Here is a 12,893-nt window from a genome sequence, read left to right as displayed (position 1 = left end):
AGCTTTTCCTTCTGCCTGAAGGACTTACTTAAGCATTTCTTGTGGTGTAGGTTTGTTGATGAAGACATTTCAGCTTTTGTATATCTTAAAAAGACTTTATTTTGCTTTCATTTTAAAGGATGTTTCTGATGGATATAGAATTGTAGGTTGACAGCTTTTTTCTTTTTTTCTTTTTTAAAAAAAATATATTTTATTGATTTTTCACAGAGAGGAAGAGAGAGGGATAGAGAGTTAGAAACATCGATGAGAGAGAATCATCGATCAGCTGCCTCTTACACACCCCCCACTGGGGATGTGCCCGCAACCAAGGTACATGCCCTCAACCGGAACCGAACCCAGGACCCTTCAGTCCGCAGGCCGACGCTCTATCCACTGAGCCAAACCGGTCCCCGCTGACAGCTTTTTTCCTGTCATGTTGTTCCACTGTTTGTTTACGTTGCTTCTGATGAGGGCTCTGCAGTCATCTTCTATTTGAATCTCTGAATGTAATGTTTTAACCCCTGGCTATTTGTAAGATTTCCTCTTAATTACTGATTTTGAGCAATTTCATTTTAGTGTATCTCAGTGTAGGTTTTTTTTTTTTTTTCATGTTTCTTTTACTTGGGATTTGTTGAACCACTTGGTTCTGGATTTATAGTTTTAGTTAAATTTGGATAAATTTTGGCTGTTATTTCTTCAAATATTTTTTGTCACTTCTCTCTCCTCTTCTTCGGGCATTCTAATTACATATATCATAAGCCACTTGAAGCTCACTGATATTTATTTTCACATTAAAAAAAAGTTTTTATCAATTGTTAAAGAGAGAAAAAAAGGGAGAGGAAGAGAGAGGTAGAAACATTGATGAGAGAGAAACATTAATCAGTTGCCTCCTGCACGCCCCTACTAGGGATTGAGTCCCGACCCTGGGCATGTGCCCTGACTAGAAATTGAACCTGCAACTCTTTGGTGCACACGCTGATTCCCCACCAACTGAACCAAACTGGCTGGGGCTGCTCTTTTCATTTTTTAAAATTATTTTTTCTGTCTCATTTTACATTTTGGGTAGTTTCTAATGCTATGTCTCAAAATTTACTTCAGCAATCATTTCTTCCCTAATATCTAATCTTCCATTAATTCTATTCAGTGTTTTTATTTATTTATTTATTTATTTATTGCATAGATATTGTAATTTTCATCATTAGAAGTTCAGTTGCGTTTTTTTTATATCTTCCATGTCTCTACTTACATTTTCAAGCCTAAGGAACATAGTTATAAGTGTTTTTAATGCCCTAATCTGCTAACATATATGCTAATTCTGGTTACTGGATAATTTTCCTCATTATTGGCCATGTTTTCCTATCTGTTTGCATGCTTGGTAATCTTTTATTGGATGCTATATCTAATTTTACTTTATTGGGTTCTATATATTTTTGCATTTCTATAAAAATTCTTGAGCTTTGTTGTGGTGGGAATAAAATAAAATACTTGGAAGCAGTTTTGAACTTTTTAATCTTTTATGGCTTGTTAGGTGAGACCAGACCAAGCTCTGTACAGCTAATTATTTCCCCATATTGAGGCAAAATACTTCTGTACACTCTGCCCAAAGCCTTGTGAATCTGGAAGTTTTTCTGTCTGGTTGGCACAGTTCCTACCTGGCTGTGAGTACCAGATACACCTCTAATGTACCTGTCAGATGGTTCTTTCCCATTCTTGGGTAGCTTTTCTTTCACATATGCACTAAGCAGGACTCATGCAAATACTTATAGGAATCCTCTGCAGCCTCTTGAGTTCAATCTCTGTGTAACTTTTGTCTCTCAGGTACATAGTCCTGCTAACTCTAGCCATATGGGCTCCTCATACTCTCACTTCCATGTCCTCAACTAAGGGAGAACACTGAGTTTTATGTGGTTTCCACCTTTCTACAGGGCTTGACACTTTTAAGTAAGCTTGGGTAATGGTAGGGTTCACCTTGTTTGGTTTCCATCTCTGGGATTACCATTTTTTGTTGCCTGATGTTTCTTATCTTGAAAACTGTTGTTTTACATATTTTATTATCCATTTTTGGTATTTCAGGTGGGAGAGTAAACCATCTGTTACTCCATCTTGTTTAGAAGCAACTGCATGTTGGGTTGTTTTGGCGTTGTGTTCAGCCACAAGTTTCTCATTTCTGTACTGTGTAGTTGTTTCTTTTTGTTTTTTTTTTTACCTAGCTAATGCAAAATTTTGTAGAGCCCTATATATCTTGGAAGAGATAATATAAAGAACTAATATAATATAGAGTGTAGTTTCTGTAATAGTGATATGAACAACACATAATGTAGGAATCCAAAAGAACTAGAATTTTCCCTGGGAATCTTTGAAATGTTTATTTTCTATCTGAGATTAGCTATTCAGTTAGACACGGTTTCATCTTCAGCTAGATAAGCACTGCTTTGTTTATTTTTTATTCGGGATGTTTACATAAATGTGGATGAGGATAAAAGACAAAATCCTGTAATGTTGCCACTAGAGACTTGTAATCTAAATTGAGATTGTTCCATTAATCATTACTGTGCATATGGATGTTTAACCAGCCACTGATCTACTTATGTCATCATCCAGACTGTATTTCTCCATTTACCTCATTTGTCTGGAAGAGTCTTTTTGTGCAAGAGACTCATAATTATGGTTTATTACTTGAAGCCTCATGAGAAGCTTTATTAAATGTTTTTGGAAGTCAGAATGTTCTTCTTGTTTGCTCTGCTAGTTTGTTATAAAAGGAAATAATGCTTGTTTTGGCATGGCTTTTCCATGTTTTTCATGTCTTAAGTGCCTCAAAAATTTTAAATGGTAGGTTGTAGAGTGGTGCTGAGAATTCACGTTAGGTCCTCGAATTTGATTTTTCCACTTTTTTTTTTTTTAGCAGTATTTCTTTATTTTAATCTGTTGTCCCTCTGATTCTTCTTTTTTTTTAAAAAATATTTTTATTGATTTTAGAGAGGAAGGGAGAGGGAAATAGAAATAGCAATGATGAGAGGGAATCATTGATCATCTACTTCCTGTATGCCCCCTACCAGGGATTGAGCCCACAACTTGGGCATGTGCCCTGACCAGAAATTGAACCATGATCTCCTGATTCTTAGGTTGGTACTCAAACACTGAGCCAAACCTGCCAGGCTGATTCTTCATTTCAAATATATTGTTACTTACTTTTACTTTATGGTACAGCCTGTAGTTCATTTTTATAGCTGTTCCTTGCATCTTTGAAAAGCATTTCTGTAGTTGTTATTGCAGTGCTGTGAGTCCTTGATGAGGTTTGCTGTGTTGCTCAGATCTTAGAGCTCTACAGAGTTTCATCTGTGAGATCTGTTAGACACTGAGAGATATTAAAATCTCTCCCTATGATCTTGGGTTAGCTTATTGTTTCTTTATGTATTTTGAGAGTGTGTTATTAGATGCATACACATTTTAAGTTGTTTTATCATCTTATTGAATTAAACTTTTAAAGACTCCTGCCACTGGGTTGTTGTCTATCATTATTTAAGCAATGGAAAAAGATTTTGCTTCTTTTATAAGCACCTTCTGATATAAGGCTTTGAATCAATTCAATTTTGTGTTCACTGTTTTTCCATTTAGGTTATCAGTTGATTGGGAGCCATTCTGGGGTGAAGCTTTGCAGGTGGACAAAGGTATTTGTCTTTATGCACTTTTTGTGTGGCTACTATATGCAGTTAATGAATTTTACCATTTTAAAGTTACAGTTTACATTTAATAAAATGTAGTGATTTTGAATGAATTTGTTGAATGAGTTCAGCAAATTTTTATGGATGTAAAAAACCCGTATCCACCACTCCAAAATAGAAACAAAGGCATGGATACATGGAACTGACTGACAGCTAGCTGTCAGAGGCAGGGGAAGGGGACTGGATGAAAGAAGATGAAGGGGTCAGCTAAAGAACATATATGTATAACCGAGAGACACAGACATCAGTGTGGTGATGGCCAGAGGAAGGCGGTCTGGGAGTTGGGTAGAGGTGGGCAAAGGGGAGGAAAATGGGGGTATTGGTAATAGTGTCACTAATAAACATAAAGATTAGAAGAAAAGATATAGACTATTTTTCTTATCCTGTAAGTTTACTTGTGCTTATTTCTAGTCAGTACCCCCTCCTCCACAGTCAGGAAACAGTTGTTCTAGCCGCTCACTATAGTTTAATTTTGCCTTTTCTAGAATTTCATATGAATGGAATTATATCACGTGTAGTTTTTATTTTTGCCACATAACTTTTTAAACTCAGCATAATGTATCTTGGGTTTGTTCATGTTGTAGTATGTATCAGCAGTTCATGCCTTTTTATTGCTCAGTACTATTCAGTAATATGAACATATCAGTGTTTAATCTCTTGGTAGACATTTGGGTTGTTTTTCAGTTTTGGGCTATTAATGAATAAAATTGCTATAAATATTTTCATACAGTGCTTTTTTTGTGATGTACATTTTAATTTCCTTTGGTACATACTTAGGGGTGGAATTACTAGCTATATATTTAACTTTATAAGAAGCTCCCAATCTGTTCTCAGTGTGGTTGTACTATTTTATACTTGCATCAACAATGCATGAAAGTTCCAGTTGCTACATATTCTCACCATCATGTGGTGTTGCAGGTCTTTTTAATTTTAGCCATTCTAGCGAGTGTGAAGTGGTAGCAAGGTGGTTTTATTTTATTTTTAAATTTAATTTAATTTTAATTTTAATTTTAATTTAATTTAATTTAATTTATTTTATTTTATTTTATTTTCCTGGAATGCCTCTGCCCTCAATGCCATAATCCACAGCTGACCTTTGCTTAATACTTCAACTGCCTTGACGGTCTTTTCCAAGGGAACCTGCTTCTCCAAAGCCTGTTGTTTCAGAATATTGTATATTCTCAGCGTTTCTCTGCTGTATCCTTCTAGTGCCATCTGCTCCCTAGGCCAGTTGCTATCATTTGTGGATATCTGAGAAACTTTTTACTCATCTTTTTTATTACCCTCCCACATTTATTCCATGAGCAAATTTTTTCAAGACAATCCAGAATGCAACTTCTTTTTACCAATTATACTGCCATACCTTGGTCCAAATTACTGTAATATGTCCGTTGTTATTTCAGTGATTTTCTAACTGTTATTCTGGATCCACTCTTGCCATCATCCACTGTCTGTTTTCTACACAGCAGCCAGATGTTTCAGGCCATGCCACTGTTCCCAGAACCTCCAGGGGTTCCCATCTCACTCAGAACAAAACCCAAGACCTCAAGGGCCTGTGTGATCTGCTCTTACGGCTTCCTGAATGTGGAGTCCAAAGTCCTCTCCGGCTTTCTGGCCTCTGTCTGCTCTCAGAGAGCCTGTCAGAGAGGCTTTCCTGTGAAATAGCAACCTTCCCTCTTATTCTCTATGCTGCTTGGAATTCTTACATTATGCTTACTACAACTTAATAGACTATATCTGTGTATATTCTATCTCCAGTCAGACCCTCCTTAGCTGGACAAGTTCTGACCCATGTGTTCAGCTTTATTTTTCATTTTAACCTTCATACAATGTGTCCTGCTTCTCTTCCCTACTCTAATCTCCACCTGACCAAATCCTGCCCCTGTGTCAGTCAGGAAAACAGAAAACACCGGGATATTTTAGCAAGAGATTTAATATGCTGACCAAGCCGTTGGAAGACCTGGGGTAGTGAAGGTCAAAGAGAACTGCTTTGCTTTGAGAAAAATAAAAAAGTGTTAGACTCACAGGACACTGCTTCAAGTGACCCGAGTTGCTGGCAACATTAAAGCGAATGTCTCCCAGGAACTTCCTTGGAAGCTGCTGCAGACCAATGTTTGCTGTATGCCCTTGTGTCTGCCAGCTGCTGCCAGAGATGAATAATAGTTTCTCCTTTTGCCTTCTAAATCCATTTGCTTCTCATTGGTGGAGTCTAAGTCAGAACCTGTCAGACAGGGAATCAGAAATACTGTGTTAGGGTTACTAGTTATGCTTAGAAGGGCAGGCAGGGCTGAGTATTAACAGCACAGACTACCCTTTGGATACTCAGCATCTAATCAAACCCTTCTACCTATAAAACATTTGCTTCTGCCTAACTTGTTGCAACTATTACACATACATGGGAAGATACATTCACTCTGCCTTTAAAAGAGAGAATACTCTTTTGAGATCCTGTGCCTAAATGGATAACTACTGCTGACCCATCCATATATATAAAGAGGCAGGGGCCATCACATCTGAAACAACTGAATGGACGACCGGACAGGCTGAGTGGGGCGACAAGGCTAGCAGGACAAAAGACTGAACAGCAAGCTGCGTGGGGTGACCAGGCTGGCAAGGGGATTACTGAGGGATGACTAAATGACTGAGCAGCAGGCTGCGTGGGGCGACTAGGCTGGCAGGGGGCTTAGTGAGGGACAATCAAACGACTGAATAGCAGGCTGCATGAGGTGACCAGGTCAGCAGAGGGTTAGTGAGGAATGACCAAATGACTGAGCAGCAGGCTGTATGGGGCAACCAGTCCGGCACAGAGGGCAGTGAGGGGCGCCCAGGCTGGCCGAGGGCACAGTTGGCAGTAACCAGGTCAGCAGGGGGGATAGTTGGGGGTGACCAGGCCGGCAGGGGGGCCATGAGGGGCAAACATGCTGGTGGGGGGTAGTTGAGGGTGACTAGGCTGGCAGGGGGGCCATGAGGGGCAAACAAGCTGGCAGAGGGTGGCAGTTGGGGGCAACTAGGCCAGCAGGGGGGCCAGTGAGGGGTGACCAAGCCAGCACATGTGGCAGTTGGGGGCGACTAGACTGTCAAGGGAGGGGGGCAGTTAGGTGCGATTAGGTTGGCAGACAGAGGCAGTTAGGGGTAATCAGGCTGGCAGGGGTCCGGTTTGGGGCTATCAGGCAGGCAGGCAGGAAAGCAGGTAAGCAGTTAGGAGCCAGTGTTCCTGGACTGTGAGAGAGGTAGATATCCGACTGATGGTTTAGGCCTGATCACTTAGACTTCCCTCTAGGGGTCCCGGATTGGAGTGGGTGAAGTCTGGGCTGAGGGGAGTGGGCCTAAGTCGTCAGTTGGACATCCTTAGTGCTGCCACAGAGGCAGGAGAGGCTCCCGCCATTGCCGCTGTGTTCACCAGCTGTGAGCCTGGCTCAGGGCTTCTGGCTAAGCTGACCACCAGGGGGCAGCTCCTGCGTTGAGTGTCTGCCCCCTGGTGGTCATTGCGCATTGTAGTGACTGGTTGTTCTGCTGTTTGGTCGATTTGCATATTAGCCTTTTATTATATAGGATAGTTTATTATATAGGAGGAGAGGGTGAATATATATATCAAAGCAAGGAAGACATTATGGATTGATACAGCTCTCCTCATATTTGTACCAGGTCACCTGGTCATATTGGTATTTATCACTTTTTTTTTTCACTAACTAGGCCATGTTTCCTTTGTGTTCCATCAATATCTCACAGTATGATTCTTCCTTATCAGGTGGGTAATCCAGTCTGTCAATGAAGAGTTGAGCCAGTGGTGGCCCTTCTTACAATCCTAACTTTACTGCTGCATAGTGGAGTACTCAGAGATGCCCAGACATCCCCTTGGTTCCTGACATAATGTTTGTTTCTATGGCATGAGGAGCTCAAAGGAGCCCAGCTACAGTGTCCACTATCAAGAACTTTTGAGGGTGTGCTATTTTACCCTACTCACAAGCTAACACGTTAGCCTGGCAGAGTTTCATAGTGTTGGCAAAGAGCACAGGACTCCTGGGTGAAAGACAAAGCACAGCAGACATCTTGAGCTTCTGTGTTCACATTGATTCCTTCGCTCTCCTAATGTTATGAGGGTGATGTGGAGGTGGGCCCAGGGGAATGCTGGGTACACAGTGCATTTACGTTGCAGCTGAGAAACCTGGAGCTTAGGAAACCCCCAGTCTTATAAAAGGGTTCCTTGCAAACCTGTCCACCTTTGACTGGGAGGGAGACATCCTTTTTAAATTTTCAATTATAGTTGACATTCAATATTATTTTATATTAGTTTCAGGTATGAAGCATAGTGGTCAGACAATTATATAATTTATGAAGTGATTCCCTCTCCTTCCCCCACCCCCAATAAATCTAGTTTTACTAGGCACCATACATAGTCATTACAATATTACTTACTGTATTCTCTATGCTGTACTTTACATCACCATGTCTGTTTTATAAATATCAATTTGTACTTCTTAATTCCTTTACCCTTTTTACCCAGCTCACCAAACCCCCTCCCATCTGGCAACTCTCATTTTGTTCTCTGTATCTGTGAGTCTGAATCTGTTTTGTTTGTTCATTTTGTTCTTTAGATTTCACAGGTACTATAATAGTAAGTGAAATAATACAGTATTTGTCTTTCTCTGTCTGACTTATTTACCTTAGTATAATACCTTCTATTCATCCATATTGTTGAAAATGGTAAGATTTCTTTCTTTTTTATGATTGAGTAATATTCTCCTGTATGTATGTTCTTTATCTAATCATCTATTGATGAGTATTTGGGTTGCTTCCATATCTTGACTATTGTAAATAATGCTGCAGAGAACATAAGGGTGCATATATCCTTCTGAATTAAGGTCTTGAATTTCTTTGACTATATACCTAGAAATGGAATTGCTGGGTCATAAGGTAGTTCTATTTTTAATATTTTGAGGAACCTCCATATTGTTTTCTATAGTGGCTACATCAGTTTGCAATCCCACCAACAGTGCATGAGGATTCCCTTTTCTCCACATTCTTAACCAACACTTGTTATTTGTTGATTTATTGATGATAGCCATTCTCAGAGATGTAAGGCGATATCTCATTGTGGTTTTAATTTGCATTTCTCGGAAGATTAATGATGTTGAGCATCTTTTCATTTGGGAGACATTATCTTTATTTTGCTGGTCAAAAAGCAAACCGCCCTCTACACTGGATGGATATACCCTATTTTCCAAGGCTGTTTGCCTTATAGATTGTATGGAACTAAAGTTCAGAGGTGCAAAACCACCACAGAGACTTGTTCATTGATACAACTTCTCTGAAATATGGTGGAAGCATTCTTCCCTTGGGAACTTATGAACTAGAGTCAGCGTTCTGTAGACGGAAGGCAGCAATGGAGTGAGTGGTATACTAGTGGTAATAGTGAGAGGAGCCACATGTACATCCATCTCTATAGCTCTGTCCAGTAGGACTTTCTGCAGTGGTAGAACTGTTCTATGTCTGCATTACACAGTACAGTTTACTAACTGTATGTCTATTACTTGATACCTTGCCACATACCTGACTTACCATGTAACTCATACAGCTACTAACCATGTAGCTATTTAACACTTGAAATGTGGTTGGTGTGACAAGGGAATTGAATTTTAAATTTTATTTAATTTTAATTCATTTAAATAGCTACACATGCCTAGTGGGTACCAAATGGGATGATACCCACAATTGACCTTTTTACCATAATTCATTACTATCTAAAGCAGCTTTCCTTTTTTCCTATAACAGAAAGTAGTTTTTGACTGTTTTTTTATTCCAAAGCTCTTTTTCTGTATCACTCAGAAAGCAGTTCCCAGTTTCTTCCTCATTATATAAATGTTATGCATGTGCCTTATTGCCCATTGGAATATATACATATATATGTGTATATTTATATATGTATATATGTAGTAGTGAAACCATCACCAAAATCAAGAAAACAAATACCACCTCAAATGTCCTGTGTTTCTTTGTAAACCATCTTTCTCTTTGCTCCTGTCACCAGCCAACTGCTAACTTGCTTTCTGTCTCTATATGTAAATTTATATTTTCTAGAATTTAATATATTAATGCATATTTTTTTATATGCCTGCCTTTATTTGGCATAATTATTTTGAGATTCATACATGTTTTATCAATATTTCATTTCTTTCTAAATATATTCAATTGTGTGGATATGCCCATAATTTGTTTATTCATTTATTAATGGATATGTAATTTGTTTCTAGGTTTTTTTTTGTTTTGTTTTTTTAAAAAAATATATTTTATTGATTTTTCACAGAGAGGAAGAGAGAGGGATAGAGAGTTAGAAACATCGATGCGAGAGAATCACTGATCAGCTGCCTCTTGCACACCCCCTACTGGGGATGTGCCCACAACCAAGGCACATGCCCCTGACCAGAATCGAACCTGGGACCTTTCAGTCCGCAGGCCAACGCTCTATCCACTGAGCCAAACCAGTCCCGGCGATTGTTTCTAGTTTTTTGATGTTTTATGTAAAGTCAATTCTGTGAATGCTTACATACAAGTCTTTGGACATAACATTCATTTTTTTGGGGGTATACACCTTGGAATGGAATTGCTTAATCATATGTTTAGCTTTAGTAGGTATTATATGAACAGTTTTCCAAAGTTGTTGAACTCTTATTTCAATTTTAACATTAGTTTTCAGTTAAAACCTTTGATTTTATAATTATAGCACTTTTTTCCCTTCAACAAAATTCTTGATTTCTATCATTGACATACTTATTGCCATTAACTTCAAACATTGGTTCTTAAAGTGTGGTCTGCATTCCCTTTGGGGTACTGGAGGTCAAACTTTTTATAATATTACTGTAATGTTGTCTTTTTTTTTTTTTGCTGTGAGACATTTGAACTAATAGTGCAAAAGCAATGTTGCATAAATGTGCTGACCCTTTAGAATGAATTAAGGCAGTGTACCATACTGTACTAGTAGTCAAGGTACGTGTGTTCCCTGTTTATTTTTAAATGCCAGTTTCACGTAAGAATTACCTTGGTGAAGTAGCAAAAATTAACTAAAAAAAATCTCTACCTTTGAGTATCTGTACTTTTACAAAAAAAGTATATTTTTATTGATTTTTTTACAGAGAGGAAGGGACAGGGATAGAGAGTTAGAAACATTGCTGATAGAGAAACATCCATCAGCTGCCTCCTGCACACCTCCTACTTGGGATATACCCACAACCAAGCTACATACCCTTGACTGGAACTGAACCTGGGACCTTTCATTTCACAGGCCAACGTTCTATCCACTGAGCCAAACCAGTTAGGGCATAGTATCTGTACTTTTAATATTTTGTATGAAGATATTGAAAATTTGCATAAGCATTTTTGTTGCATAACAAAGTATATACAAAGTAGTTGTTTTCAGGAAAAGTATTTGTGCACTGAAGTTGTAAGTTGCTGTTTTCATGGAATGTCATTTAAAAAAATACATATATTTTATAGATTTTTTACAGAGAGGAAGAGAGAGGGATAGAGAATTAGAAACGTCGATGAGAGAGAAACATTGATCAGCTGCCTCTTGCACAGCCCCTACTGAGAATGTGCCCACAACCAAGGTACATGCCTTTGACCGGAATCGAACCCGGGACCTTTCAGTCCGTAGGCTGACACTCTATCCACTGAGCCAAACTGGTTTTGGCATGGAATGTCATTTTTACATCAAAGAACAACTATGGTTATTGAGGCTTATTTATTTGGCAAATGCTTTTTTAAAGATAAAGTGAACCTGCCACTTCAAGGAAACAACTGAAAGTATTTGTTGCTAGTAATAAAATTTGAGCTTTAAAATGAAAATAAGAATTTTGAAAAACTTACAATAGCTGTCATAAGTTTGAAAGACTCCCCTAAAGACGAGATAATTGTGATAATAAAAAGTGTGATTTTTAAAATGTTATACAATAAGCCCTGGCCAGTTCGGCTCAGTGGATAGAGCGTTGGCCTGTGGACTGGTGGGTCCCAGGTTCAATTCCTGTCAAGGGCATGAACCTTGGTTGCGAGCACATTCCCAGTAGCGGGTGTGCGGGAGGCAGCTGATTGATGTTTCTTTCTCATCAATGTTTCTAACTCTCTCTCCCTCTTCCTCTGTAAAAAAATCATTAAAATATATTAAATTTTTAAAAATGTCATACAATGAAATGTATTAATATTTGAAAGATATGCATAACTTAATGACCCAATATTTTTCAAATGATCAATGCATGATGTTATAAAATCATATTCAAAGTACAAGATAGGCAAGTAGCTTCTAATGTAACACTATATGAAATGTTCATTAATATGGCTTCAGATTCTACAGTGCAGCTAATCTTTATGAAACTACCACTTGACAAGTGTTGGTGTAGTATTCACAATTTTCTGAAAAAGTTCTTAAAAGTACTTTTCCTTGTTACTCAGTTGCTTATCTGTGTGAGGCCTGATTTTGTTTATATAGCTTAACTGAAACAACATATCACAGTAGTTGGAATGCAGAAACTTATGTAGAATCCAGCTCATTTATACTATTTTTTGTTTTACTATGTAATAGCTTATAATTATCTTAAATGAAATAGTATAAAATTAGGTTCTGATATCTAATATGTACATATTTGGTAGATATAAACCATATAAGTAAAAGTTCTTTGTGGTCTTGATAATTTTTAAGAGGGAAAGTTTTTTTTTTTTAGTAAAAAAAAATATATATTTTATTGATTTTTCACAGAGAGGAAGAGAGAGGGATAGAAAGTTAGGAACATCGATGAGAAACATCGATTAGCTGCCTCCTACACACCCCACTGGGGATGTGCCCGCAACCAAGGTTCATGCCCTTGACCGGAATTGATCCTGGGATCTTTCAGTCTGCAAGCTGACGCTCTATCCACTGAGCCAAACCAGTTCTGGCAGGAAAGTCATTCTTTGTACCTCCTTCCATTTGTAGAATGCATTTCATTAAGAGTGTACATTAAAATATGTTCTCACGTTCTTTGAATAAATTGTATACTTGTGTGCTATGGTTATAATTTGATATTTGGTTGGTATAGTTCAGTTTGATTTCATTGTAAAGAACTAAAACATTTATTTTGTTTTTTTCACTAGATTAAACTTTTATTTTCTAGGTAAAAACCTTAGATTTCTATTAAAAAAAAAAAGGTCTATACAGTTGAAATG

General features: G+C 38.1%; 1 protein-coding gene across 2 annotated transcripts in view; it reads left to right on the top strand.

Moving 5' to 3' along the window:
* Nucleotides 1-12,893, top strand: part of LOC118703683 (S-adenosyl-L-methionine-dependent tRNA 4-demethylwyosine synthase TYW1) — a 105,521-nt gene that overhangs the window by 26,133 nt on the left and 66,495 nt on the right. For both annotated transcript variants that reach the window (XM_045571230.1, XM_045571228.1), the window contains exon 9: nt 3,595-3,647. In XM_045571230.1, the coding sequence (XP_045427186.1) occupies nt 3,595-3,647 (53 nt within the window). The remainder of the gene's footprint in view (nt 1-3,594; nt 3,648-12,893) is intronic.

Source organism: Pipistrellus kuhlii, unplaced genomic scaffold, assembly GCF_014108245.1.
Source record: "Pipistrellus kuhlii isolate mPipKuh1 unplaced genomic scaffold, mPipKuh1.p scaffold_m20_p_4, whole genome shotgun sequence".
NCBI classification, from domain to species: Eukaryota; Metazoa; Chordata; class Mammalia; order Chiroptera; family Vespertilionidae; genus Pipistrellus; species Pipistrellus kuhlii.
Note: the sequence above shows the minus strand (reverse complement) of the source record. Positions and strands in the feature narration are given on the sequence as shown.